Raw genomic sequence first — 25,697 nt, 5'->3', positions numbered from 1 at the left:
CAGAGATGGATGGAAGGGCTTTTCTGTTGCAGTAGTATAACCACCCCCTCCAGAGGTGGTAGTAGGTGGATGCAAGAATTCTTCATTGCACCTAACTCCATTTACATGGGGGCTAGGTTGACCTAACTATGGTGCCTTAGTTTTTTACAGCCCTGAGAGATGCGGTTAGATTGACCTAGGTCAGAGGTGGGCAAACTATGGTGGCCCGTGGGACTGTGCTGCCCGGCCCTTGAGCTCCCCGGTGGGGAGGCTAGCCCCCAGCCCTTCCCCTGCTGTCTCCTTTTCCCCACAGCCATGCCACAGTGTGGGCAGTGCTCTGGGCGGCGGGGCCGCGTGCTCTTGCAGGGCAGCACAGCAGCATGTCTGATTCTGGCTGGGCTGCGCGACTGCCAGACATGCTGCTCTGAGTGGCATAGTAAGGGAGCTGGGGGCCTGGGGCAGTCAGGGGACAGGGACCGTTGGATAGGTGTGGGAGTCCCGGGGGGCGGTTGGATGGGGCAGAGGTTCTGGGGGTGCAGTCAGCGGATGGGAAACAGGCAGAGTTGGATGGAGGTGGGAGTCCTGGGGGGCCTATTAGGGGGTGGAGGTGTGGATAGGGGCAATCGGGGGGTTGGATGGGGGGAGTCCTGGGGGGTGGTTAGGGGCAGGGGGTCCCAGGAGGGGAAGGTCAGGGGACAAGGAGGGGGGGGGTTGGATGGCTCGGGGGTTCAGAGGGGGGCAGTCAGGGGGTGGGAAGTGGGAGGGGTCGGATAGGGGTCAGGGCCAGGTTGTTTGGAGAGGCACAGCCTTCCCTACCGGCCCTCCATACAGTTTTGCAACCCCAATGTGGCCCTCGGGCCAAAAAGTTTGTTCCCCCCGCCCCTCGGTTTTAGGTGTACACCAAGCCTTAGAGATGGGGCCACGGAAAGCCACTCCATGCCATGCACCGCCCCCCCCCCCCCCCACACACACACTCTGGCTGTGCTCAGACCAGTCCCTGCCTGTGCAGCCCCAGCCCCTTCCGAGCCACATCTGCTCATGAATAATTAAAAACGTCATAAATAATTAATAAGACGATTTACCACGGGGGCGGGGGTAAAATGGTTAAATGGAGCCGCTGAGGAGAAACTACCTGCAGCGACGACATAGTCGCTAGACTTCATTGGTCGGTGGCGTGTGATTGACTGGCGAGCATCCTACGGATTTGATTGGCTTCCACGGCACGCAGCAGGTTGGACCAAATGTGTTGATTGGTTGCTAGAGCTTGCCGTGGCTGGTATTGGTTGCCTGAGCTCGGAGGGGGCGCGGCCGAAGGCGTTGATTGGTTGTGAGCGCGGGCCGCGAGGGGTGCTAGTGCTTTGGTGGGGCCTCGGCGCTCTCTCGGGGTGTAGGGAAGGGTCGAGCGGCGATGGCGCGGTTGCCTGGGCCCTGCTGAGCCGGCCCCGGCTCTGCGCTCGTCCCCCGTTCCCCCTGCCGCGCGGGTTGGGTTCGCCCTGCGCGCTGGTAGCGCCCGCAGCTGTCGCCGCCCGGAGGTGGCGGGGCGGCCGCGGCGATGATGAAGGGGGCGCTGGGCAGCCCGGTGGCCGCCGCCATGCAGGAGAGCTTCGGCTGCGCCGTCGCCAACCGCTTCCACCAGCTGCTGGACGATGAGTCCGACCCCTTCGACGTCCTGCGCGAGGCCGAGCGCCGCCAGCAGCAGCGTAGGAAGCGCGATGAGGCGGCGGCGGCGGCCGCCGCTGGCGGCAGAAAACCCGGCCCCGGCCAGAGACCCGGCCCCGCCGCCGGCAAGAGGGAGTCCCAGAAAGAGCGCAAGGTCCTGCAGCCCGAGAGCCCCGCGGCGCCCGGAGCCCCGCCGCAGCCGGGTACGGGGAGCGGAGCGGCCCGCGCACACCGCGGGAGGCAGTTGAGCTCTTCCCTGGGGGGGCGGGGAGTACTGGGGCCGGCTGGGCGGCGGGCCAGGACGCGCGAGGTGCGTGGGCGGGCGGGTTCCTGCTGCTCAGGGCTGCGGCTGGCAGCGGCTACCGCCTGGCCCTGTGCTGGGCAGCGTCTAACTGAACGCGGGGAGTCTCTCTGAGAGTAGCTGTGAGCCTGGGGTGCTGCCCTGGCCGGGAGAGGGTGGGAAGCGCTTGGCCATTGACTTTCTGAGAATGGTTCAACGCGTTGCCGGGTTCAGCGACTGCAGGTAGGCAGGAGTCCGCGTCCTCCCGTTCCGCACGCGGCCTAAGCGACTGGGCCCATGTCGCCTAGCGAGTCTGGCGAGCTGCCTACAACACACTGCCTGACTTCCAGCCCTGCCTGACCCGAACCACAGGACTGGCTTCTCCCTCCCTCGCTGTCTCTTATCTTCCCCCAGGCTTTTCTTCTCCAATCACCTCTTGATGAATGAGATCTAAAGAACTTGGGGATCAGCTGGTTCTGACTTTAAAGAGGTTACATTTAAGTCCAAATACATGATCAAATGATTATCTTGTTTCAGCATTAAAACAATGAGGTTGGAAATGAAGTTATACCGTTGTCCAGCAGTAGGTGAACCAGCTAGAGCTAAAATCTGTGTACAGTTGCGTTTATACTTTTAATGTTTTTATTTTCATGTTCTGAACACGAAAATTGTGTGGACAGCAGGTAATCAGATGCACAGACTAAACTGTGGTGGTATGACTTTAACCCTTTATATTTTATAAGCAAGTCCACTCTTTGTTGAAGGCTAGAGTGCTTAGTCTCTAAGGTGCCACTCTGAAATCTGGTAGAAATTCAGTGAAACTACTCTAATAGCACTGAAACTAAAATACATAGAGGTAAAACTGTTTCAAGTGTATGAGCCAAAATAATTTAGGAGAGTATTGAGATTGAGCATTTATTTTGGTTGTCTTTACTTTTTAGCATTTTGGAGGTGAGCCTGGATGATGTTGAAACACAGCTCAGTGATTTAAGGATCTAATTTAATAAAGAGAAACTACTGATGTCTGTAAAGTGATTTAGAAAACTAGGGCTAGTGTTACTAAACAACAAAGTTGACCACAAGCATTTGTGGATCCTATAATCAGACTGCAGATATATAACATCAGTTGAATGTGAACAGCTTAATGGAGCCAGGATGTCACTTCTGTTTTTAAGTCCAGTGTTGCAGAATTCTTGCCAGAACAGTGTGCATCTGAAAGTTCACTATTCTTTTATATATAGGTTCTTATACTGCTTTCAGTATTTTAGTACCTGAGCACTTTACATATGGAACAACTTTAGATACAGGCTTACCATGGCTGTGGCTTGTTTCCAGTACAAAGTGAGCTGTGCAAATGTAAATATTGTATGTCTGGTTCTAGCTATTGCAATGGATTCTTTATATTTTGGAGCACTGTAGTAGTGGTAGTTGATTGAGGGGTTGGTAAACTGAACACCGTGGGCTGGTTCTGTGTGGTGCTTGTCTTCTCAGTGTTTCAGCATGTGTTTTGGCCAGTGTTTAGTATTTTGCAGTTTCCCCACAGTTCTTTGAAGCTCCCAAGATTGTCGTTTTGGAGCATCAACACCTGAGGTGCTAGAGAGCTAACTCAGACTTTTCAAGAGCATAGCAGCGCCTGCTTTGTGAAATCAGATCTGTTTATTTCATGCCTGCATTGGTGCTGTAGCATAATTCGAGTCAAGGATAAACAACAAAATCCCTCTTTTCAGTTGTTTTCTTTTCAAATATGACATCAAATGAGGAAGGAAAGCCATTCTGCAACTTCACACCCTGTCTGTGGTGGAACAGTGTTGAAGACCCATGACCATGTTTGTTGCACTGTCTGCCTTGAAATTGACCAAAATGCTCTGGGGGCCAAAGTCCTCCTGAGCAGGGATGAGGCATCAGTAGAACCTCAGAGAGATTACAGTGAGAGTGGCACCAAGATGGCTTTGACTACTTTGAAGGATAATCCCTTGAAGCTAAAACTTTGAGTTGGTCAAGACTGCTGAGTGCTAAGATTTGGTACGAGAGCTGCTTAAACAGTGCAGGCCCAACTCTTCTCTGTTAAATCTGGCAGGGCAGCGTTTCTATCAAAGTAGGTGGTAATGTCATCTTCAAAGCTGAAGGCTCTACCAGGCATTTGTGGTCATTGGTACTGCTCTTCAGGTCACAAGATGAGACAGTCTCTTCCAAAGAGGGAGGAGTTACTGAGGAGTGGCTAGCAACACCCCACTGCTAGATATCTGCCTCGTAGCCTCTAGACTCTCTCCCACAGTCATTCATGTACAAGTAACAGAAGGGGATGCCTGTTCACGACTAGTCCTGTGCAAGGTTGCCATAAAGCTAATAGTTAGGGCCCTACCAAAATCAGGGTCAATTTTGGTCTGTTTCACAGCCAGAGGGTTTTAAAAATAGTCAATTTAACATTTTCAGATATTTTCATCTGAAATTTCATGATAATGTAACCAGGGGGTCCTGACCCAAAAGTAAGTAGTGGGGTGGGGGATTACAAAGCTGTTGTAGGGGCCATGCAGGATTGCCACCATCACTTCTGCACTGGCTTCAGAGCTGCACTCTGAAATCAGCAGCCATGGAGCATCCTGCAGCTGGAAGAGGCTCGTGGAGGTGGGTCTGATCTCCCCCATGCAGCTGGGGGTGCCTACTATGCAGGGGTCCAGCTACTAATCCTGGCTGGGCTGGAGAGAGATGAGACTTCCTCTTTCCACTGTGCTTCCTGCAGCTGAAGGAGGTTCTCGGAGGTGGGTCTGATCTTCCCTAAGCTGCTGGGAAAGCCCCAGTTGTGGGCTCCTAGTTGCTAGTCTCGGCCAGGCTGGGGAGGGACAGGGCTTCCTCTTCCCCTGCATGGCCAATCTTGGGGCAGGGAGGGAGATCATACCCAACTTTGGGTGCCTCTCTTGGCTGCAGGCAGCTCCGCGGCTGTTGCCTTCAGAGTCCAGGTCTGAAGGCAGCACAGTCGCTGAGCTTCTTGCAGCCAGGGGAGGTACCTGGAGTTGGGTATGATCTCCCCACTGAGCGTGACTATGTGGGGGAAGAGGAAGTCCCATGCCTCCCTAGCCTGCAGACTACGAGCTGGAACCCAGCAAACAGTAGGAGCCCTTGATGGGGTGCCCCCGGCTCTCCACTGGCTAGATTTCACGGGGTAGATTTGATTTCCCAGTTTGTGATTTTCACAGCTGTGAATTTGGTAGGGCCCTACTAATAGTACAGTTTTTCTCGCACCCTGCAGGCTAACATTGCACCCTGGGATTTGGTGCTCGTGGTACAGGAAGCTCCATGTTAGACATCAGCCTCTTGCACCAGAGGTTATGGTGCAGACTATGATTTGCAAGGCATTATTAGTGCTCCAAGGCTTTATTACTTAAACTCTTTACAGATTTTTGGGTGAGACTGTGGGTTGAAGTGCAGAGGGCTGCTATTTGAGCTCAGATGAGCCAGAGCCATAGACCAGAAGGGACCAGCAGATAATCTAGTCTGACTTCCACAGACCATCAGCACCTGCACACTAGAACCAACAACTGAAATTAGACTAAGATACTACAGCCCACAGGAGACTAGACTGTTACATGCCACAGGAGGTACACCAGTGTCTGAGACCACAGCAGTGATTCCAAATATATCCACTATTGAGGACCTCCACAGAGGATGATCATACGCTTCCTACTTTCCTTTATTTTTGGAGGGCAGAGGTGGAGAATCTTATAACCTCCATGATTGAGAGGACTCAGTGCCAGGACCATCCTGTTTGAGGCAGATGAGCTTTTTACCTCCTGTTGTACTCCAGTCACCTTAGATGCATGGGTCCTGATCAACAATCAGTGAGACATGATCAGGTTTTCAGAAGCCTGTCAAGGTATCTTTTCTCTCTACTTTGCCCCTGCATGCTCTCTGCTGCCTCAACATCCAGAAGACCTGTTGCCAGAAAACCAATCTTTTTCTGGCAGATAGCCATCAAGCCCTGCCACCAGACAAAAGAGGATAAAGGCAGCAGGGGGTGTGTGATTAGTTGTTCCAGATATTTCCTGCTAATCAAAATGACAAAAGATCTCTGGCCCACCCTAGATTTCAGGGAGACTGGGAGTGGCTAAATCAGTATGTTGTCAAAGAGAGGTTGAAGATGGTCACTCTGAGAGTGGCCATACCTCTTCTATGCAAGAGCAAGGCAGCTGACAATTAAGTCCAAGTGCTCTGGACTTAATTTCAGTGCTCAGGAAGTATTTCTATGCACATATATACAGCCATAATCTGATTTGCACTTGAGGAACATTGCTACCAGTTTTGTGACTTGTCTTCTGGGAGGGTGTTGGCTTCATATGCTTTCATGAAAGGCCACAACGACCATCAAGCATATCTGCATAGGCAGGAAGGGCATGTGGTTTCTTAATTGAACAATTGACTGATTAAGGACACTACTCTGAAGAGTTTTCAATGACTGATCTATATCAACATCGGGGTGTTCCTAACCGTAGGGTTCATGATAGGCTACAAAAAGTCTAAAATTGTCCCTAAAAAGCAATTAGAATTCTTAGGAGCCTTTCCTGGATGCGGTTTGACTGAAAGCATCCTGCTGGACCCAGTACAGGATCCAGAGCATCGCCAATCTGGCAGAAAAAAATACGCAAGAGCTTGTTAAACTCCTTGCAGGCTGAATTTGTCAAAACTGTAGAGTTCTCTAATGATCCCCACCTGTGTTGAAGGGTACAGCTTTATATTAAAGATAAGTGAGGTTGCTTTCTTGAATTGTCTTGTAATAGACTTCAAGGGACTTGTTACTAGACTCTTTGCAAATTAAAAGCTTAAGTACTTGAACAGCCAAGACTGATTCTGGTATTAGAGTGAAAGTACAATTGTGCAATTTTCATTATAGTAGCTTGATCTAAGTTATTTCGTTATATGGGTTACTTTGGCTAGAAAAAAATTCCTAGTTAAGAGCTGTTCCTTGCAACATGTAAAACCTGAATATAAACATTCAGCATTTTTCAGAAAGATTTGAATTTCACTCGTCTAGACATCCTGTGACTTCAGATCTTCAACTAGTAAAACTGTCCCTCTGTCAGGCTCTGCTCAAAAGTTCTATATAATATTATTCAATATAATGTTTTTTGTGGTTTGAATGGAGGTTTTTTGTATTTGCATATTACTGTTAATCATCTGCCTTTTTTCTTTGTCTTGACTGGTTCTCAGCTTTTATTCCTAAGTGAGTTCCCACTTAATCATGGAGCTCATCTGAAAGTGAGCAGTTTGTCAAGCAAATGGAAGTCAGAAGTCCAGGTCCTGTCTGTTAGGTGTTGGCCTTGCACAGCTCAATATTAAATCTTTTTGAATCCAGAATACGCTCTCCCTAGGCTTTGTTGTTAATTAGATGAGACAGTAATAATAAGAGCAGTACCATTGTCAGTATTTAATTGACCTTACCTTTTTTTTTTAAATAGATCTCTATTCTTCAGACTACCAAGGTTCTGGTGCTTCCTTACTCTTTCAGAATAGTGGTGGATGTTTGCAAAGCCTTGTTCTTTGGTCTTTGAGCTGCTTTTGTGTGTGGTAGGGTGAGGGGAGGGGTATGGAATGTAGGTATTGTAGCTTTTGTAATTGTCTCTTGATGTTAGTTCAACTCACCCATTCTTAAAACAGTCATCAAATTGCATTTGCCAGCTCTTTATTGAAAGGGCCCAGTGAAATGCAGAGCTTGCATTTTCTACCAGTCCAGGCAAATAAAAGTTGCTGATCCTGCAGTAATAAAAAGCTTTGTTCAGTTTGTCTCTAAGCCTATTATGAACATTTTAGGTGATTTGTTTCCCATCTTTAGCATGTACATTTTGGAGATGGTGTAGTTTAGACATCATCCCTGATTGCTAAAAGATTAATTGTATTATCATCCACCATTTTAGTGGGTAGTAAGACACTGAATGTTTTGAAGAATCCTATATCTTGATGATAGCTGTGAAAACCACAGTGTGTCTCTTCTTTTAATGACTAACTTCAGTATAATTATTCCAGATATATGGGCATGAGGCTGTACAGGGGGAACCTGCTGTAGGTGATTCTGTTACAAAATGCTGGCATATTGAAAGCACAAGATCACAAGGTGGAAGTCTATCTCCATTTAGTTCATTGTGTTTATATTATATGAAATAGATATAAAAAATGGTGTTCTTTTATGCACTTTCCTAGTCTTCTGAAGGGAAAAATGAAAACCAAATTCTGTTGGTTACAACCGTACTTCTCCCTGAGTCATTAATGAATCAGATTCCTGTATGGTGCCATATCTTATGTCCGTGACCTTTGAATTATAGAGCACCATCTCCCATTCCCAATTCTAGTCAATTAGGACAGTAACCTTGTTTTGATGTTTAAATTCATTGTATTTTGAGGTCTCCCAAAACTTTCAGTTTTGTGTGCCACAGATTTTTATATTGAAAATAAACAGCACTCAAGACTTGGGGGGTAAGGAGGGAGAGGTATGATAGCTGGACGTTTTGGCAACTGTGTAGGGAATATTTGGACGGGGAGGGGTTGGGACACCTATTAAGTGCGGATGTTGGTTTTGTGTTTTGATAACCACAAGGCATTTAAGGCTTTAGTCAGTGTGTTTTTAATTCCTTTTTTTTTTTTTTTACAGCAACTAGCTGCCCCACTACTCATTCTCAGTATCTGTTACTACATGCAACAGCAGTGAAGTATGTTAGCTTGACATTTCTTCAAAAATAGTCAGCAGTGAAAAAAGCTAAGTGTTGACAGTCTTATCATTAGGCTTCAATGTCAGTAGCCCAGTGGGATGAATGGGTCAGCTGACCCGGTTCACAGCTAGTTGTTTTGATCTGCCTGCATACTCATGCAAATATCACAATATCAGTTAACATTTTGACAGCTAACCTTCATAACACAAAGCTAGAGACTTTTTCTTAGCTGTGCTAAGTTTTTAACTGTTTAAGAATCTGTTTTCATTTTTGTGGCAAATTGAGCTATATGGGCAGGACAATTTCTATGGTCATAATCATGTATATAGGGCCCCGTGTTAATTTTGATGATGGAATTGCTCTGTTAGATGGGATGTAATAGTGTGGCTCTGATCACTTGTCTTATGTAATGTTAGCAACCAATTTGGACTAGATTATGGATGTTAACCTCAGCTTCTGGTCACATTTAACAATTACTAAATATATTCTGCATATCTACGTTTTCCTCTTTGGTTTCAAATCAGCAGTGTTCTTCACTTACTGTTTTAAATAATGTTGTATATAATTTGTTGGCTGCACTTCGGTAATGGGCAGAATGATTTATATACAGTTTTTAAATTGCTTTAGTTTCCAATTCTGTAGGAACGATACTACATAAAATGTTTGCTCTAAGGCTAACCTGTCTGGAGTTTTCAATTTAAGCTGGGATAGGAATTTTCAGTGAAGTGACCTGCATTATATTTCCTTTATGAAAGGTTGAGTGAACTCCCAAAATCCCATAAATTTCTGTGGCATACATTAGCTGCCCAAAAGTGAGAGAGTGGAAGTTAGTGAGGGATATGTGAATAGCTTAAATAAGCCACAATTGATGAAGATGTTGCCTGTGAACTTGAATTCAGGCCCCTCCTGTGCATGTGTTGTGAAAGTCCTGAATTACATGATCATATATGACCTTTTCCACAGGTCCTCTGCCTCATTCATTGATTCATCCCCAGTTGTTATTTAACACTTGTCATGCAAACCCTACACATAACCCATTATTTTCTCTGTGTGTTTCTATAGTGCCCTTCTGACCAGGGTCCCGGGGGTGGCCACACTGAGGTTACTCAATTAGGGCAAACTGCAAAGAATGGGGCAGACAATCCCCAAAGCTGGTGGATATTCCCATACTTGGCTTGATAAATCTAGCAGAAAACAACAGCTTCTATAATACCTTACTGATTACCCAGAAATAAAAACACAGTTCCCTTAAAGCAGTCCAGCCTTTGGGTTCCCTCCCAGGCAGCCAAGTCAGATATGAAAGTTCTACCAATCCTAAAGGATTGGACACATTACTTTCCAAGTTAACGAATACTCCAGATCTTACCCAAATACATGCTTACAGCCAGTTCTTATTAACTAAACTAAAATTTATTTAAAAAGAAGCGTGAGTGAGTATTGCTTAAAAGATCAATATACGTACAGACATGAGTACAGTTCTGATATCGGTTTCATAGTAGAGATGGTGAGCTTTGTAGCTGCAAAGAGTTTTCAGAATTAGTCCATAGGTTATAGTTCAGTGTTCATATTCACCGCTATCCAGGTGGGACTGAAGATCTCAGTCTTATGGACTCAAGCTTCCCCTGCATAAAGCATCAAGATCTGAGATCAAAGGATCAGGTCCCAAGAGTCTTTTATATAGTTTTCTAGCAGCCTCTTGAACAATAGGCTTTTGCAGTAACCTTCTGTTTCCTAAACATCACTGGTAATGAATAACATGGTTAACATAAGGTAATTATTCATTAAGCAGTTCATATACAGTTTACCACAACCTTCAGACAGACACATAGACTGACATTTTCACCCAAGATTCATCTAAATATTAATATTCCCTTTTGATTTCTGAGTCAATAGCTATAGTAATAGACAGGAACTGTCTGTTTACATGGCTAACATCTAACAAGATACAAGTAAACACATACATTAGTATCCCCTCTAATTCTCAAACAGTACAGGATTGAATTTCAAAGTTCTAGCAGATTTAACATGGAATGGCCCTAATTACAATTTACATACTCTTCTAACATGTCTCTAAAGGTTGAACCTGGGTCAATTAGCCTGTGAGCCGCTTAACCCTTTCTGGCCATGTGTCACAGCACTCCTCATGGTATCTGAATACTTCATAAAGATTAATGAATTCATCCTCACAACATGCAGGTTAGATTCAGTGGTGGTATTAGTTCCCTCATCAACAAAATGAGGGTACTGAAACAGAGGCCAAAATTGCCAAGTGACCACTAATTTTGGAGGCTCAACTTGAAATACCTATGCTCTGATTTGTTTTAAGATTACTTAGGGTTTTTATAGCTCTTCATATGTCCAGAACTCATCTTCCATTGACTTCAGTTGCATTTGTGTGTTCAACACATCTGTGTATCTGGGCCTTCGGTCACGTTTTGGGCACTCAAAAAAAGACACCACTGGTGACTAACTGTAAAAAGTTTGGTTGAAGTGACTTGCCCGTTAACTCATTGGAATTCAGTGGCAGAGGCAGGGATAGAAATCATTTCTCCAAGGTGGCATTAACTACAAGGCCATCCTTTCGCTTTCTGTGATCATCTGCCTCATTCACTACACACCTTCAAACTTCTGTCACAATTAAGGCAATGATCCTATATACAACAGCTTTATTCATTTCTAGAGCGTCATGCATTCTGCACTGAGTAAGGTAGGAGTCCTATGAGAAAAATAGTATGGGATCATGTAATTTAAAGACTGTATCGTGGTGCATACATAAAAGGAGAGCAAATTATGATTGCTTTGGCAACCTCAGTTCTGCCATTTCCTGAGTGCTTGGCTTTGCAACCTTTACATACTGTCATCTAATTTCCTAATTTAGAAAAAAAATCAGTTTTTTTTTTTTTTTTTTTAAATCGTATGGCATCATAATCACACCCACATGTTTCATCAGCAGGTTAGGTCCATTGCACAGACTTCTTCCATTTAAACTAACGGAGTAACTGATAGCAGTATAATTAGAGTCAAGGTGGGTGAGGTAATATCTTTTATTGGACCAACTGCTGTTGGCATGAGAGAGAAGCTTTCACATAGTTTCCGCTTCAGCTCTGTGTAAGCTCGAAAGCTTGTCTTTCACTCCAGTAGCTGTTGGTCCAATAAAAGATACCTCACCCATCTTGTCTCTCTAATATCCTGGGACGAACATGTCAATAACACTGCATACAGCAGTAGTAATTGTCACTCTCTATGGACCACCACTAGAAAGGGATGACACTTTGTCAGTGGATTTCACATCTGTTTACTGATTGTAGAGGAATGTAGACACTGGGGACTCCTGGGTTCAATTGCAGGTTGTGGCAGAATATGTTCTAAGGGGTATAAATCTGCCTGTTTTTGTCCCCCTCTGTTCCTATTTACATCTAGCTCCCTGACTCCTGTTCCCCATCCTCTGGCTCCTGCAGCAGCCTTGCTCCCCCTCTGCCCATTCCTCATCCCTCTGTGTTCCAGTCAGGCTGTTCTGCCATTTTGCTGTCTGGGTGCCCACAAAAGGAGAGAGAGTTCCTGTAATAATTTTTTTTAACATAAGCAAAGTGAGGTATTTTCCCTAATCTTGTTTTCTGAAATGGCTGCACTATGTTAGCCAAAACACTCCAGAATTTTCAGCCTGGGGCAGATGCCTGGCATGGTAATTTCAACCTGAATGCCTAAAGTTTGGACTTATAAGCAACAGAAAATATGGTCTTTTATCGTAAGAAGTGTTAGGCAACCTTAACCACAGTTTGGCCAACAACTACCAGCTTGTAACTTGGTAGGAGTGCAAAATTAGAGGACTGTATGGTGGCATAGTCCTCTCTTTTGAGCCTGTAGACCGGTAATTGCAACTAAATCTATTAATGCTGCTTATGCTTAGACTCTTCACAATTTTTTTGTGTGCAGGTCAGAAGCGAGCTCCTAAAAGGGGAGAACAACAAGGATGGAATGATAACAGGGGAACGGAGGTAAAACAAGACAAAGCTGAATGGAGACCATCTTTTAGGGAATACCGTCCCTATGAAAAGGAGAGACAAGTGGAGTTCACAGTAGAAAAGTATGTATTTCTAAGAAGATGCAAGGTGGTCCTCAGTGAAGAGTTTGGTGTCCTGAGATGCTTTTATGGAGTACTATTTAGTTAGCACCTAGTAGTGTGGTAGCCCAGTTTTGGCTGTATAAAGACTGATATGACAAAGAATCTATCAGTTCTCCAGTAAATTATCCTGTATTTATACAGTAGTCAGAATGTTGTACGGGTCTGGTGTCTTCATGTCCGTTACATTTCTAATGGAATAATACAAGCTTTTTTTGGTAGTTAAGCAATTGGTTTAAAAGTCTGGTTTCAGTGTCTGACATATAGTACTTAATATTTCATGACTTCAGCATGTGAGTATTAACATCACCAACCAGATTTTAAGTAATTGTACATCTAGGTCCCATAGACTCTGAAGCAAAATGAGACCAAATTCCGTTAACCCTTAAATTCTGTGGCAGCGCTCACTTATTGTATCTCCATGAAATACTTCTGCCCAAATACATATAACTAGCCCGTAGCTAAAAATAATAGATGTACAACTCATCAATGCTTGTTGTCAGCAATGGCTGCGTTTGTGTGTGGTGGTTTGTACTAGAACTCCTCTTGAGTTTCTTATAGTCCTGGTATACACCCTGCTACATGCAAATCTAACATATGAGGGCAGTAATAGTGCCTAAGAATTAGAAAAAAGCAAACAATTAATACAGTCACTATTACTGACATAAGGATAAAAGAATGCGGGCCTTAAACTCTGCTCACATTTAGCTTCTGTCTGTTTTTAATCCTGACAAAGAGCATCAGTCTGGGCATAAGATCAGTGTAGTGTAAGATGTGATCTAAAAACTTCTAGAAATAGTGAGTATAATTGATTGATTGATTATCACAACTACACTAAAGCATCCCTATGACACCAGATTTTCCCCTATTAACTTTTATATAGAAGTAGTCTGACTAGAAATCTTCCTTGTCTTTCAGGCCAGTTGACAGATTTGACCGGGAAAGACCAATGAGAGGTCGTGGGGGAGGAAGAGGTGGAATGCGAAGCCGAGGAAGAGGTGGTGGGATGAACAGAAGTCTTAATGGCTATGACCAAAGAGGGAAACGGGAATTTGAACGACAGAGTGGGAGTGATAAAACGTAAGTGCTTTGTGTATATACTGCTCTCATCTAATATATTGGTAAGAAACACACACCTCAAACATTTCAATATCTTTTTGAAGGGTTGAAGTGGGAAAGGAATATATTCAACAATTTAATACTGCTTTTGGTTTGGTACATCAATGAGGGAGGAATTTCCTAATTTGAAGAATACTGTTTCTGTCTCTAGAGGAATCAGAACAGAAGACAAAAGGGGTGGAAGTGGAGCTCGGAACTGGGGAACAGTTAAAGATGATCTGAGGTATATGCAAATTTGTGCCCATTCTAGTTTATAATAATTTCTGTAAAGTAATAGGCTTGCCTTTATTTCAAGCTTTATCCATTCACCATGTCTTTAATTGTTATGGCCCCTTTGCTCATGCTTACTGAGTAGATCCTAGCCTGAAGGAGATTCTTCATTTATTGCAGGGTTCCAAGTATCTGTTTGCCTAAGGCCAAGTCATCTTTTCACTAGAGTGAAATATACTTCTCTTTCCTATTTTAGTAAATGGTGGGCTTGGGCACTGTGACTGGCCTGTGTAAATTTTAAAGAGAATTCTACAATGCTAACAAATATCTAGGTCTTAAATTGTTATGTACTCTTTATCTGGTTCTGTTTGAAATCGCCTTGAACTGGAAACAGGACCAGAAGCCGCCTTTTCTACCCCTTGACACAGTTGGAGGTGTGCTGCTATTTCAACTAAATATTATTCTGGTAACTGCATAAGACAGCTTTCCTCCAAGGGGACATAGCAGGACTAAGTTGCTTGTCTGGGTCCTCCTAAACTGGCTTACCGTGGGGAGAAGGGAGGCAAAACTTCTAATTTATAGCAGGCTCTGTAATGGCCATTAAATTGTATTCTTATTCATTGCGTTGTCTAAATAAAGTGCTACGTCTTCATATATAAACACCTTAATAGCTCACAAATGCATATTTTTATAATTTGAACTTAAAATAAGTTTTTCAGGGTTAAAAATGGGGGAGAGAGTATAATTAGTTGTAATTTACAATAAATCAGCTGGGTAATCTTAAAGTCTTAAGGTAAAAGTTTGTACCTTCCATCAATAGAAATTGGTCCAATAAAAGCTATTGCCTCACTTACCTTGTGTGTCTCTCAAAAGCATGTAGGTCATCTGGGCATTCCAAGTGCTGTTGAAAGTCAACAAAAATGAATTAAAAATGAAACTAGGTATGTGAAATGGTATAGAGAAGGTCAGTTGGGTATTTCTAGATTACCTTTTCTCATAAAACAAGGGAACACCTATTGAAACTTAAAAATCAAATTTAAAGCTTATTAGGGCATACTACATATTACACAGCACACAACTAACTTGTGGAAATCTGAGCCGCAAGATGGTGAGGCAGATATATATGATTCTAGAAAATTCATGTAAATGCATTAGGTCTGATTTTCTCATATCGAGAACATGCACACTTCTGGCTTTCACATATTTGTGGATTCCACTTCCTCCAGCCAAGGATTTCCAGTGCTTCCCACTGTATAATCTTGTATTACTAGCACACTAAACTAGTCTTGTTTAATGGTTTTGTTGTGGTTTTTGGGTGATCAGTAGATTGGGAATTCTTATGATCACAGAAATGTTCTGATCTAGACAATTCCAGAAAGGGTACTATCTTCAGTTGGTCGTGAAATATGCACATTTACAAAGAATGGGGTCTATTGATCTGTAAGCTTTCAGTATGACCTAGATATGTGGTGGCTTTTCTATTTTGCAGTGAGATGGAACAGACTGCTCCTGTGGAAGATACTGCAGAAACAGAGGATCACCAAGGGGCACCTGAAGGAGAACCTCTGACCAAGTACAGTCTGCCTTGAATATCTTAATTCTAAAATGCAAACAAAATAACTGGCCAGTGCCAATGTTCTTGATTCGTATAGGGAGACATTCCAAGACCATGGTTTTCAATGTGTCTGTAAAGCACTTAGCAGACATTTGGCACCATATAAATGTTTTAAAATGGAAATATATACCTACAGAAAAGTTGTTTCCTAGCCAAATGGGGCTCCAATCCCAGCTGAGGCCTTCAGATGCTATAATACATACATACTAATGCTAAGTAGTGGCACTATTGACCTGTTTAAAAAACAAACAAACAAAACCCTCTAGCTCAGTAGCTTAGATGATAAATTTCTGTAACATATGAACTTTTATTTAAGTAAGAGAGAGAGTGCTCTCTAAGTTACTCTTAAACCCTACTAGGAATATAACTGATATAACGTGTTCTAGTTCCCAGTTTATTTTTAGAAATATTACAACAGACATCTTGTAAAGCAACCCCTCTTGTGGAACCACATAGTGATGATATGATTGAAATACAGTAACAGAAAATTCCCTTATGAATTAGTCAATCAAAGGTGTCTCCTATACAACAGGAACTTCTCCCTTGAGATTCATATGGGGCCAAGAGTGGTCTTCCTCCTCCAAACCCAATGTTAAAAAAATGACTGCTTGGAAAGAGTGTTGCATTGTTCCTTAAAACTAAGGTAAATTGAGATGGATGTTTGCATCCTGATATTCAGTCATTGGTTCTGATCAGTGTCCAAATGTAAAAATTAATTTTGCTTCAAAAGATCTTAATTATCAAGTTAAAATTAGATCAACTCAACTGTTTTTAGATATCTCCAACTTGAACACTACCAACACAAATAACTTCTAGTGAAGGGGTGGTGACATCAAAGTAAGGAGTAACATTTCAGCCAACATTCCTTTACGTTTGAAGTTGGGAAGAATCTAACTGATTGTGTTTGGGTAAGCCATTAGACAAAAGTTGAAGGCATCTAGCTATTGCCAGCCACTTCACTATGATTTTATGTACATTCTTGTTCAAGTTGGAGATATTTTAAAAGATTCTAAGTTGACCTAATTTTTCAACTATGCAATTAACATATTTGGGTTACTCAATGGTTTAAAGTAACTGGTGGCGAGGAGAGTCTCTTGAACAAACTTGAATTAAGAATGTTGAGTTTCCAGAAACTTAGTTTTCAGCAGACTTAAATCATGTGGGCAGTGAAGGTAGTCTGCATAGAACTTAATTCTTATGTATGCACTGTACCACTTTAACAGAGCTAAATATTAAAAATAGCAGTTAAGCCTTTTTACTTGAGTGTCCTGGGTCATATTTCAGAGTCTCACATAATTTTCCTCTTCATGGTAGTTGAAATCAAAATCAAATCCAGCTGTCCTAGCTCTTTCTTTGTAAGTACATGTGTTCTAACTTCAGTTCTCTATTGAACATAGAGACATGAAAAGTACACCCAACTGTAGTGGGCAAATCCGGTTGGCTTTTAATTATGAAACTATTAAATGTGTGAGCTAATACTCTGTTGCTATTTTAGACTATTCTCTGCAGAGTCTATCTGTATTTCCTTACCGTGCTAAGGCTTTCGTTGCAGACAGGAAGGTTAGAAACTTTCCTCCTCAGTGAATTTAGATGTAGGAGAAGTCCACAGCAATCTGGAAGATAGCAGTATATGCAAAGGTTCTGTGAAAGGCACACTATCATATGGTATCTTACTTCAGTGTAAATGACTCTCATCCTGAGAATTCTCAAAGCTGTGTTCAAACTAAATATGTATTAAATATATGGGCCTCATTGTGGCTACTTCTGGTGGAAGATAACAGCACAATGAGCCCACACTTTAGAAGAGCAAGTAATGCCATATCTAATAGAGGCAGAATATATAATTAAGGATTGAATTTATTCAGAACATCTTCTAACACCTACACTCTTGCACAAAGTCAGACTGGGGCAGTGTCTTTATTTATGACCTTTGCTGTTCAGCAGCAGGAGTTAGTTGAATAGAATAAAGAAAAGGAGGACTTGTAGCACCTTAGAGACTAACATATTTATTTGAGCATAAACTTTCATGAGCTACAGCTCACTTCATTGGATGCATTCAGTGAAAAATACAGTGGGGATGTTAATACACAGAACATGAAACAATGGGTTTTACCATACACACTGTAACGAGAGTGATCAGGTGAGGTGAGCTATTACTGGCAGGGGGGGGAGAGACCTTTTGTAGTGATAATGAAGGTGGGTCATTTCCAGCAGTTGACAAGAACGTCTGAGTCCGATGAAATGAGCTGTAGCTCACGAAAGCTTATGCTCAAATAAATTTGTTACTCTCTAAGGTGCCACAAGTACTCCTTTTCTTTTTGCGGATACAGACTAACACGGCTGCTACTCTGAAACCTAGTTTTAGTCTGTTTAAAATGACTTGAGTTGTTTTGGGACTCCTGTGTGCCTAATGCCCCCCTTTCTCTTGGAGGTAGTGCAATAGCAACAGAGGCCTCCTGGACAGGCAACTCAACTCAGTAGGGGCCCCAGAATAGCTTTAACCTTCCCAGACATAAATAGGTAATTTTGGCTTCTTGAGTTCAGTGATTCCAGCTGCCTTTTAATGACCACTTGCAGTCAGGCACTCGGTTTCAAGTGTCATCTGAAAGCTCTAACCATTTAGTCATTCCTTCCCTTCTCAGTTTATTAGAACTGATCCTTTTAGGAAAAAGACCCCAGAAATTGGGTATAGCATTTGTGATGCTGAAGAACTATTGTTACTTTCCTGGTCTTGCATTTAATAACCTGGAAGGCTTTTAACAGTATTGCACTGCAAGCCTGTATATAACTTTTCTGCCATTATCACTAGATCCTTGTCCATGTTACTGTTCTTCAGCTTTCATTTTTATGCTGGTGCCAGGCAGCATAGTTTGTCTTCTATTTATCGAAGTGTGACCTTATCTTAGTTCTATTTGCCCATATTTTTGAATTGTCTAGGTTCTTTTCTAGCTTCTTTTTGTTTGCAGCCTCTCCTAACATAGTGTGCACACTATTAAGCTATATGCATGCTGTAGTATGAACATGTTCCAGGATGTCATTAATATATTAAACTATAAAGATAGTACTGGTTCCAATTGTCTTTATAGTCTCATTTTTACAATTACCTGGAAGACTTCTATGGGGCTTGTCTGCACACTTGGTTTAGGAACTTGTTAAAGCATTTTTTTGAGTAGTAGGTAGTAGTAATTACAGATATATTTCTCTATTTTCTTATTTTACCTCTTACTGAGATTAGATTTATTTCCTTGATCTGCTACTTACTCTTGGTATTAAATCTGTCCTTTTTCAGTTCTCTGGCACCTAATAAATTCACAGTTGTTTACCACTAGTGGTTCTACATTTCCTTCTGATCATTCTTTCTTCAGGAAACCTTCAGTTCCCATCATCTAGTTTGCTGATCTGTTTATCTGACTATCGTTTTAATAGCTCTATAAAGCTAATCTATAGGTTTAGCCAAATCCTCATTAGCATTTCATTCAATATATTTCTCAGTTTTGTTTGCTAAGCTGATAGTGTTGAATGTCTCACCTATCGGAGTTGTTGGTCTTCTGGAACCACTTATTAGCTTGATTAACCTTTTTTCTTAACCCTTTGGCTAATTGTCTTAATTTTAACCTTAATTTTGGCACTAAAATATATTGTTGTTGTGGTTTTCTGACCACCCCCCCACACCCCCCCATCAGCTAGTTACACAATGTAGGTTGAACCTTTTCAGTTGAAGGTAAAGTAAATAGAACTTTTGCTGTCACTAAACTAACCCATGTTTTTAGTGTTTACCATCTCTTAAGGTTTGTCTCTGGCTACTTTTATAACTGGTAATGTGCTATGAAGGCAGATATGTTTGTGATTCCGGCCGCACCCCCTTCTGTATACTACTGTTCATCCAAACAAAGCAATCTCTCTGCAACCAAGAGGAAAAGACACTTTAAACTAATGCTTAGTAAAGGGCTATATCCAAAAAAAAGAAAAGAGAAACTGAAGCAGAATTGGAAAGCAATGTGCAGCATTACTAAAAGTCTCTTAAATGTATACAGGGATACCAAACTAATGGAATTACAAACTTATTTTATTACAGTCCTGCCGTGAGGCCCCACTCCGGGACTCTGCAAGGTATTGTGCAAACATGTTGTAAATGGTCAATCCCTGCACTCAGGAGCTTATAACTTCAGTTAATGAAAACATTCAACAGCTGGATAAAATAAATGGGTAGGAGTGGAGAGCAGGAGGATGAAGTAACAGTATGAACAACATCCTTTCAAGTAGACCTTCAGTGTGCACAATGTATATGGGGGTAGCCGTGTTAGTCTGTATCCACAAAAACAACAAGGAGTCTGGTAGCACCTTAAAGACTAAGATTTATTTGAGCATAAGCTTTCATGGGTAAAAACCCCACTTCTTCACATGCATGGAGTGAAAATTACAGATGCAGGCATAAATATACTGACACATGAAGAGAAGGGAGTTACCTCACAGGTGGAGAACCAGTTCTGACAGGGCCAATTCGATCAGTGTGGCTGTAGTCCACTCCCAATAATAGATGATGAGGAGGTCTCAGTTCCAGGAGAGGCAAAGCTGCTTTTGTAATGAGCCAGCCACTCCCAGTCCCTATTCAAGCCCAGATTAATGGTTTTAAATTTGCAAATGAATATTAGTTCTGCTGTTTCTTTTTGAAGTCTGTTTCTGAAGTTTTTTTTGTTCAAGTATGGCTGCTTTTAAATCTGTTCTAGAATGTCCAGGAAGACAGAAGTGTTCTCCTACTGGCTTTTGTATGTTACCGTTCCTGATGTCCAATTTGTGTCCATTTATTCTTTTACATAGGGACTGTCCGGTTTGGCCAATGTACCTGGCAGAGGGGAATTGCTGGCACATGATGGCATATATAACGTTAGTAGACGTGCAGGTGAATGAGCCCCTGATGGTGTGGCTAGAGTAGATACGGGGACAGAGTAGGCAACAGGGTTTGCTACAGGGATTGGTTCCTGGGTCAGTGTTTCTGTGGTATGGTGTGTAGTTGCTGGTGATAGTTTTCCAGGATAGGTTGTAGATCCCTCCCTCTCTCAGACCTTGGGAGGCAAGCCAGTCCTCGCTTACAGACAGCCCCCCAACCTGAAGCAAATACTCACCAGCAACTCCACACCACACCACAGAAACACTAACCCAGGAATCAATCCCTGTAGCAAACCTTGTTGCCTACTCTGTCCCCGTATCTACTCTAGCTACACCATCAGAGGACCCAACCACATCAGCCACACCATCAGAGGCTCATTCACCTGCACGTCTACTAATGTTATATATGCCATCATGTGCCACCAATGCCTCTCTGCCAGGTACATTGGCCAAACCGGACAGTCCCTATGTAAAAGAATAAATGGACACAAATTGGACATCAGGAATAGTAACATACAAAAGCCAGCAGGAGAACACTTCTATCTTCCCTGACATTCTAGATATATTGGCCAAACGGGGTCTATGCTTCAGGTGTATTTTCTTTAGTATTGAAGTTCTTCAAATACAATTCAGAGATGGCAGAGAATCTGAAGCATTCAAAATACTGTACGTAGCAAAGTAGTCTTACTTCAGGTTTTTTTGTTGTTCTTGGATGTCAAAGCTAATGGTTTTTACTTTACAACTATAAACCTTTAGAGTTGCTGAAGGGGAGCCAGTGGAAGAAGTAGCAGCTCAAGAAATGACGTTAGATGAGTGGAAAAATCTGCAGCAACAGAGTCGACCAAAGCCTGAATTCAACATCCGGAAGCCAGAATCCACTGTTCCTTCCAAAGCAGTGGTGATTCACAAGTCAAAGTATAGAGATGATGTAAGCATTGCTTTAGAATTCTCTAAATTCTGCTTTCTACCCGGAGATCCAGGGTTAGGACACTGTCTCCTATATTAAAACAGATTCTGAACAAACTGGAAATAAGTATTCATATTTCAAGCTCCTGTAATAGTGTGCAAAAAAAACCCATCAGATTCATTTTGTCCAGTCTCCAGGCATCCCTTTTGTATTATGAGCATGGAACGCTTGACCTATCATGTTGTATTTATACCAAGTTAAGTTTCAGTTCTGCTTACTTTATGGCTTAGTTTTAGAAGATTGAAGTCTGTCTCCTTGCCTATGCCACCTCATGTACAATTTTGTTAACTGAATTGTAGGCACTAGTGAACTCCATTTACTAAATGTTTTATATTTTAACTTTGAATCACATTTTGATACACCCAGTGTTTAGCTTACTTATCGCTTTACTAATGAATTTTTATCTGTGTATACTGGAAATTCAGTTTCCCAGCATCATCAGCATACCAAGTTGTCCTGAATCTGGTCACTATCACAACGCAATTATCGCTGAATCACTTGAGAACATCTGAATGATTTTTATGAGGACTGTGGTTCTGCTTCTTAAAGTGATCCAGGAGAGCTTGTTTTATTTTCCATAACTCTTGTTCTGCTCAGAGCCACTACGCTGTTATAACTAAAGGTGTAGGGTGAAATCTTGGGCCCCACTGTCAGTGGAACCAGATTTCTACCGTAGATTCTTGCCTACTTAGACTGTAAGCTTTTCAGGTAAGGGAAGTCGCTGTGTCTGTTCAGTATCTGGCATGATGGTGGGGGCTTGATCCTTGACTGGGACCCTTACACACTGAGAATCTGAATTAAAAAATTGGTTCAGCATATGTTAGTCACTGTTGGACTGTGATAATTTATTGGGCAGATTGTACTTAGTAGGCTGTTTACAATCCTACATTTGTGTTCCTTTAGTGTGGCTTTAGACTTCCCCCAGTTACAAGCCTGCTGAGTTTAGGACCCGTCTTTCACAGGATCTGAAGAATGTGCCTTACATTTTATTTTACTCCTGAGTAGACTTTATGGCCAGCAGTGTAAAGGGGCCCTAGTATGGCAAGAAACGTGCCCTAGAGGAGTAGTGACTTGTCTGGTACAAGTATTGCTTAACATGGGCAATCTATTAGACATCAGAATCGGTACATGGGGAATATGATTTGCTGTACCTTTATAGCACTACCGGTGTATTCGCAAAAAGCAAAGGAGTACTTGTGGCACCTTGGAGACTAACAAATTTATTTGAGCATAAGCTTTCATGAGCTACAGCTCACTTCATCGGATGCATTCAGTGGAAAATACAGTGGGAGATTTATATACATAACATGAACATGAAACAATGGGTGTTATCATACACACTGTAATGAGAGTGATCACTTAAGGTGAGCTATCACCAGCAGGAGAGCAGGGGGGAAAAACCTTTTGTAGTGATAATCAAGGTGGGCCATTTCCAACAGTTGACCAGAATGTCTGAGGAACAGTGGTGGGTGAGGGGGGGGAATAAACATGGGGAAATTGTAAAGGCTATTTTGGAAAATATTATTTTAGTATGCTAGCTATATTTAATGCTAAAAATCGTTGCCTGCTACAGTAACACTAGAGCTGTAACTGTAGCAAGGTCAGTACTGGAATGGATCAGTGGTAGCAATTGATAAGTAAATTTTAGTGTTCGATTCTTATTCCTTTCCAGCCCTCCCCTAGAGGGTATCTCATGAGTAAATGCCTTGGGCCAGATTGTGTGGTCCCTCTGGAACTGTCGAGATCTTGCCACAGAGAGTTTTCTGAGTGTGGGAGTTCTTTGGTGGTATAGAGCTAGCATAGCAGTTTCCTGTGTGCTTATGCTTAATTGCTCCCAAGCTAGTGTAGAGCTAGCCTGAGAATGGAGGAGCTGTCATAGTCTCCCTTCTTACCCCCACTGCCACACACAACTTAGGGGCTCCTGGCTATCCAGGAAGTCTGACTTTACTGGTGTGCTATTTGGTTTGTAATATAGTAACTTTTTTTTGAAGCTCTGAGCAGCATGCTAATTGCAGATAAATTCACTTTCAGATGTTAAAGGAGGATTTTGAGGATGACTCCCACATCTTCCGAAAAGCAGCTAATGATATAACTTCTCAGCTGGACATTAACTTTGGGAATCTTCCTCGTCCTGGGCGTGGAGCCAGAGGAACACGAGGAGGTCGTGGGCGTGTCAAAAGAGTTGAAGATACTGGGCCTAGACCAGAAGTGGTGGTAATTTGATTTTGTGGCTATGCATTTGTAAATGACATGAGAATTTGAGGGTTTTTTTGTTTTGTTTTTTTTTTGCTGAGGACTTGTTAGTGTTTTGCTTACAATACTTTACCAGGCTTTCAGTCCATAGTATGTTGCTATATGTGATGAGATTTCAATTCAGATTGCAAATACCGTTTTTTATTTGTGAAGAGTTTGTTCAAAGGTCAAAGTTCAGGTCACTCTTATGACAGCTGGAAGGAGTAGTATAGGAGAAGTAACTTCCAGTTTCTGAAAAGAATTCTGATAAAATCAGGGAAATAACTCTGCACTTAAAATTACTAAAGGCTGTAGCCTTCAAGCAAAATTATTGTGTAATAAGATTCTAATACTTCCTCTAGCTACCAAGAGTGAAGTTAATAAATGTTGCATGTTTGACCCTGCAGGTTAAGACACAGGAGGTACAACCCTCTATTAAATAAATGACAAGTCAGATATGGTAAATTGTTTCAAAACAAACATAATATAACTACTAATGATCATAGTATCATAGTACCTGCCACTTTCCATTGAATCCCCTGATTTAACATACTCAAAACCATTCTCCTACCAACTGTGAAAGAAGCCATTCTATCTGCCAAGGGTTGCTACTGTTGAGGTATGAAAACCAGAACATGTGGGATGATCCTGAGTCCATAAAACTGGGCAGCTGGCAATGTGTGCTGAGCACCCATACAGATTTCCTGTGGGAGCTACCTCCAAAAAAGGGACAGTCCTGGGGATACCTGGGCTGGTAGCAACCCTATACTGCTTGAAGGTGAACAAATATGGAGGATTGTTGTTGTGGGTGGGTTGGTTTTTTTGTGTGTGTGGTTTTTTGTTTTGTTTTTTTAGTAAAATCCCCATAGTTTTTTCAGTTCATCAAGGATAAAATACTTAGCCACATCTAAAGTTTGGAACTTTAAAAGGGACATGGAATTAATCCCTCTGGTGCTTTTGTTAGGTAAAGCTACATTCTGAAAACCTCTAGTAAATCAAGTGTGCATCACTGTCGCTTTTTGTACACAACTAAAAATTAACTCTTCAGTTTTTCAATGTTTAAAATAACTTCTCATTCACTTTGAATGATGAACTGCTTCCTGTGTCTGTCTATAGATTTCCAGTAGCAAGAACCTGAAGTATCAGGAAAATGTCACTTCTCCTTTAATCACTATACCCATACCACAGTGACAGGTACAAGTCTAGTACCTGCGTAGAAATAGTGATGGATACAAAACAGTTTAGAAATAAGCATTAATTGCCTCTTAATGTAATTTAGCAAATAAATAAAATGGAACTAGTTCTTAGTTAGATTGGAGACTCCAGATGTGTCCCTGATATGTGTATTTTTCTAAATTTACTTCCTTCTTTTGCAGACACAAATCATTGCTCCAAATCCTGATGACCCTGAGGATTTTCCTGCTTTAGCCTGAAAGAACTGTCCTGAATGACAGCATCTCAAAGTAGCTGTGAAGAGACCAGTTTTATGTTGCTGTGGAAAAGGATCATCTGAGTCTGAAGGAAAAACGGATTTTTTTTTTTTTCTTGTGTGAAATGATTGCACTTCTGTGGTATTGAGGGAAGGGGGCTCTGGAGATATCAGTGAACTGGGATCTTGCAACAGATTCCAGCACCTCCTATTGGGATAACTGTGTGAAGGCTTATGGTATTATACTCAAGGGATTTCAATAAAGTTCAACAGTACAGTGTTAAAAATGTGTATATAGAGATTATTTAGAATTTTCCATGAAAGCACAGTGAAATGTAAGCTGTACAACATGGTCTGCTATTGGAAATCTGTAGCAAACCCTTGTAGACACTTGAAAGCTGCTTTCCCTACTCCATTGAGTGAAATGTACCTTTGCATATTTTAAGCAGTTATACCGCAATTTTCGTAAGTTGACAAATAAAGAAAACTGCTAATTGGTTTGGGT

The 25,697-nt window shown here is 42.2% G+C and overlaps 1 protein-coding gene across 2 annotated transcripts; it reads left to right on the top strand.

The window, feature by feature from the left end:
* The first annotated feature begins 1,334 nt into the window (after nt 1-1,334).
* Nucleotides 1,335-25,690, top strand: HABP4 (hyaluronan binding protein 4). 2 transcript variants are annotated; one of them, XM_073344947.1, is made up of 8 exons: nt 1,335-1,841; nt 12,547-12,697; nt 13,652-13,813; nt 14,004-14,075; nt 15,552-15,635; nt 21,321-21,492; nt 23,563-23,745; nt 25,140-25,690. In XM_073344947.1, the coding sequence occupies exons 1-8, from the start codon at nt 1,532-1,534 to the stop codon at nt 25,194-25,196; spliced, it is 1,191 nt and encodes a 396-aa protein (XP_073201048.1). In that variant the 5' UTR covers nt 1,335-1,531; the 3' UTR covers nt 25,197-25,690. The 2 variants fall into 2 exon arrangements, with proteins under 2 accessions (XP_073201048.1, XP_073201049.1); XM_073344948.1 differs by lacking the exon at nt 14,004-14,075.
* Nucleotides 25,691-25,697: the final 7 nt, after the last annotated feature.

The sequence above is a fragment of the Lepidochelys kempii genome, chromosome 5, assembly GCF_965140265.1.
Source record: "Lepidochelys kempii isolate rLepKem1 chromosome 5, rLepKem1.hap2, whole genome shotgun sequence".
Lineage (NCBI taxonomy): Eukaryota > Metazoa > Chordata > Testudines > Cheloniidae > Lepidochelys > Lepidochelys kempii.
This window is presented reverse-complemented; position numbering and strand designations above follow the sequence as displayed.

What these genes read in the sequence shown, in the direction of transcription:
- HABP4 (XM_073344947.1), top strand. Translation starts at nt 1,532, where the DNA reads ATGATGAAGGGGGCGCTGGGCAGCCCGGTGGCCGCCGCCATGCAGGAG. An exon ending in CAGAGTGGGAGTGATAAAAC is followed by an intron (nt 13,814 to 14,003) that starts GTAAGTGCTTTG and finishes TTCTGTCTCTAG; the next exon opens with AGGAATCAGAACAGAAGACA. An exon ending in GAAGGAGAACCTCTGACCAA is followed by an intron (nt 15,636 to 21,320) that starts GTACAGTCTGCC and finishes ATAAACCTTTAG; the next exon opens with AGTTGCTGAAGGGGAGCCAG.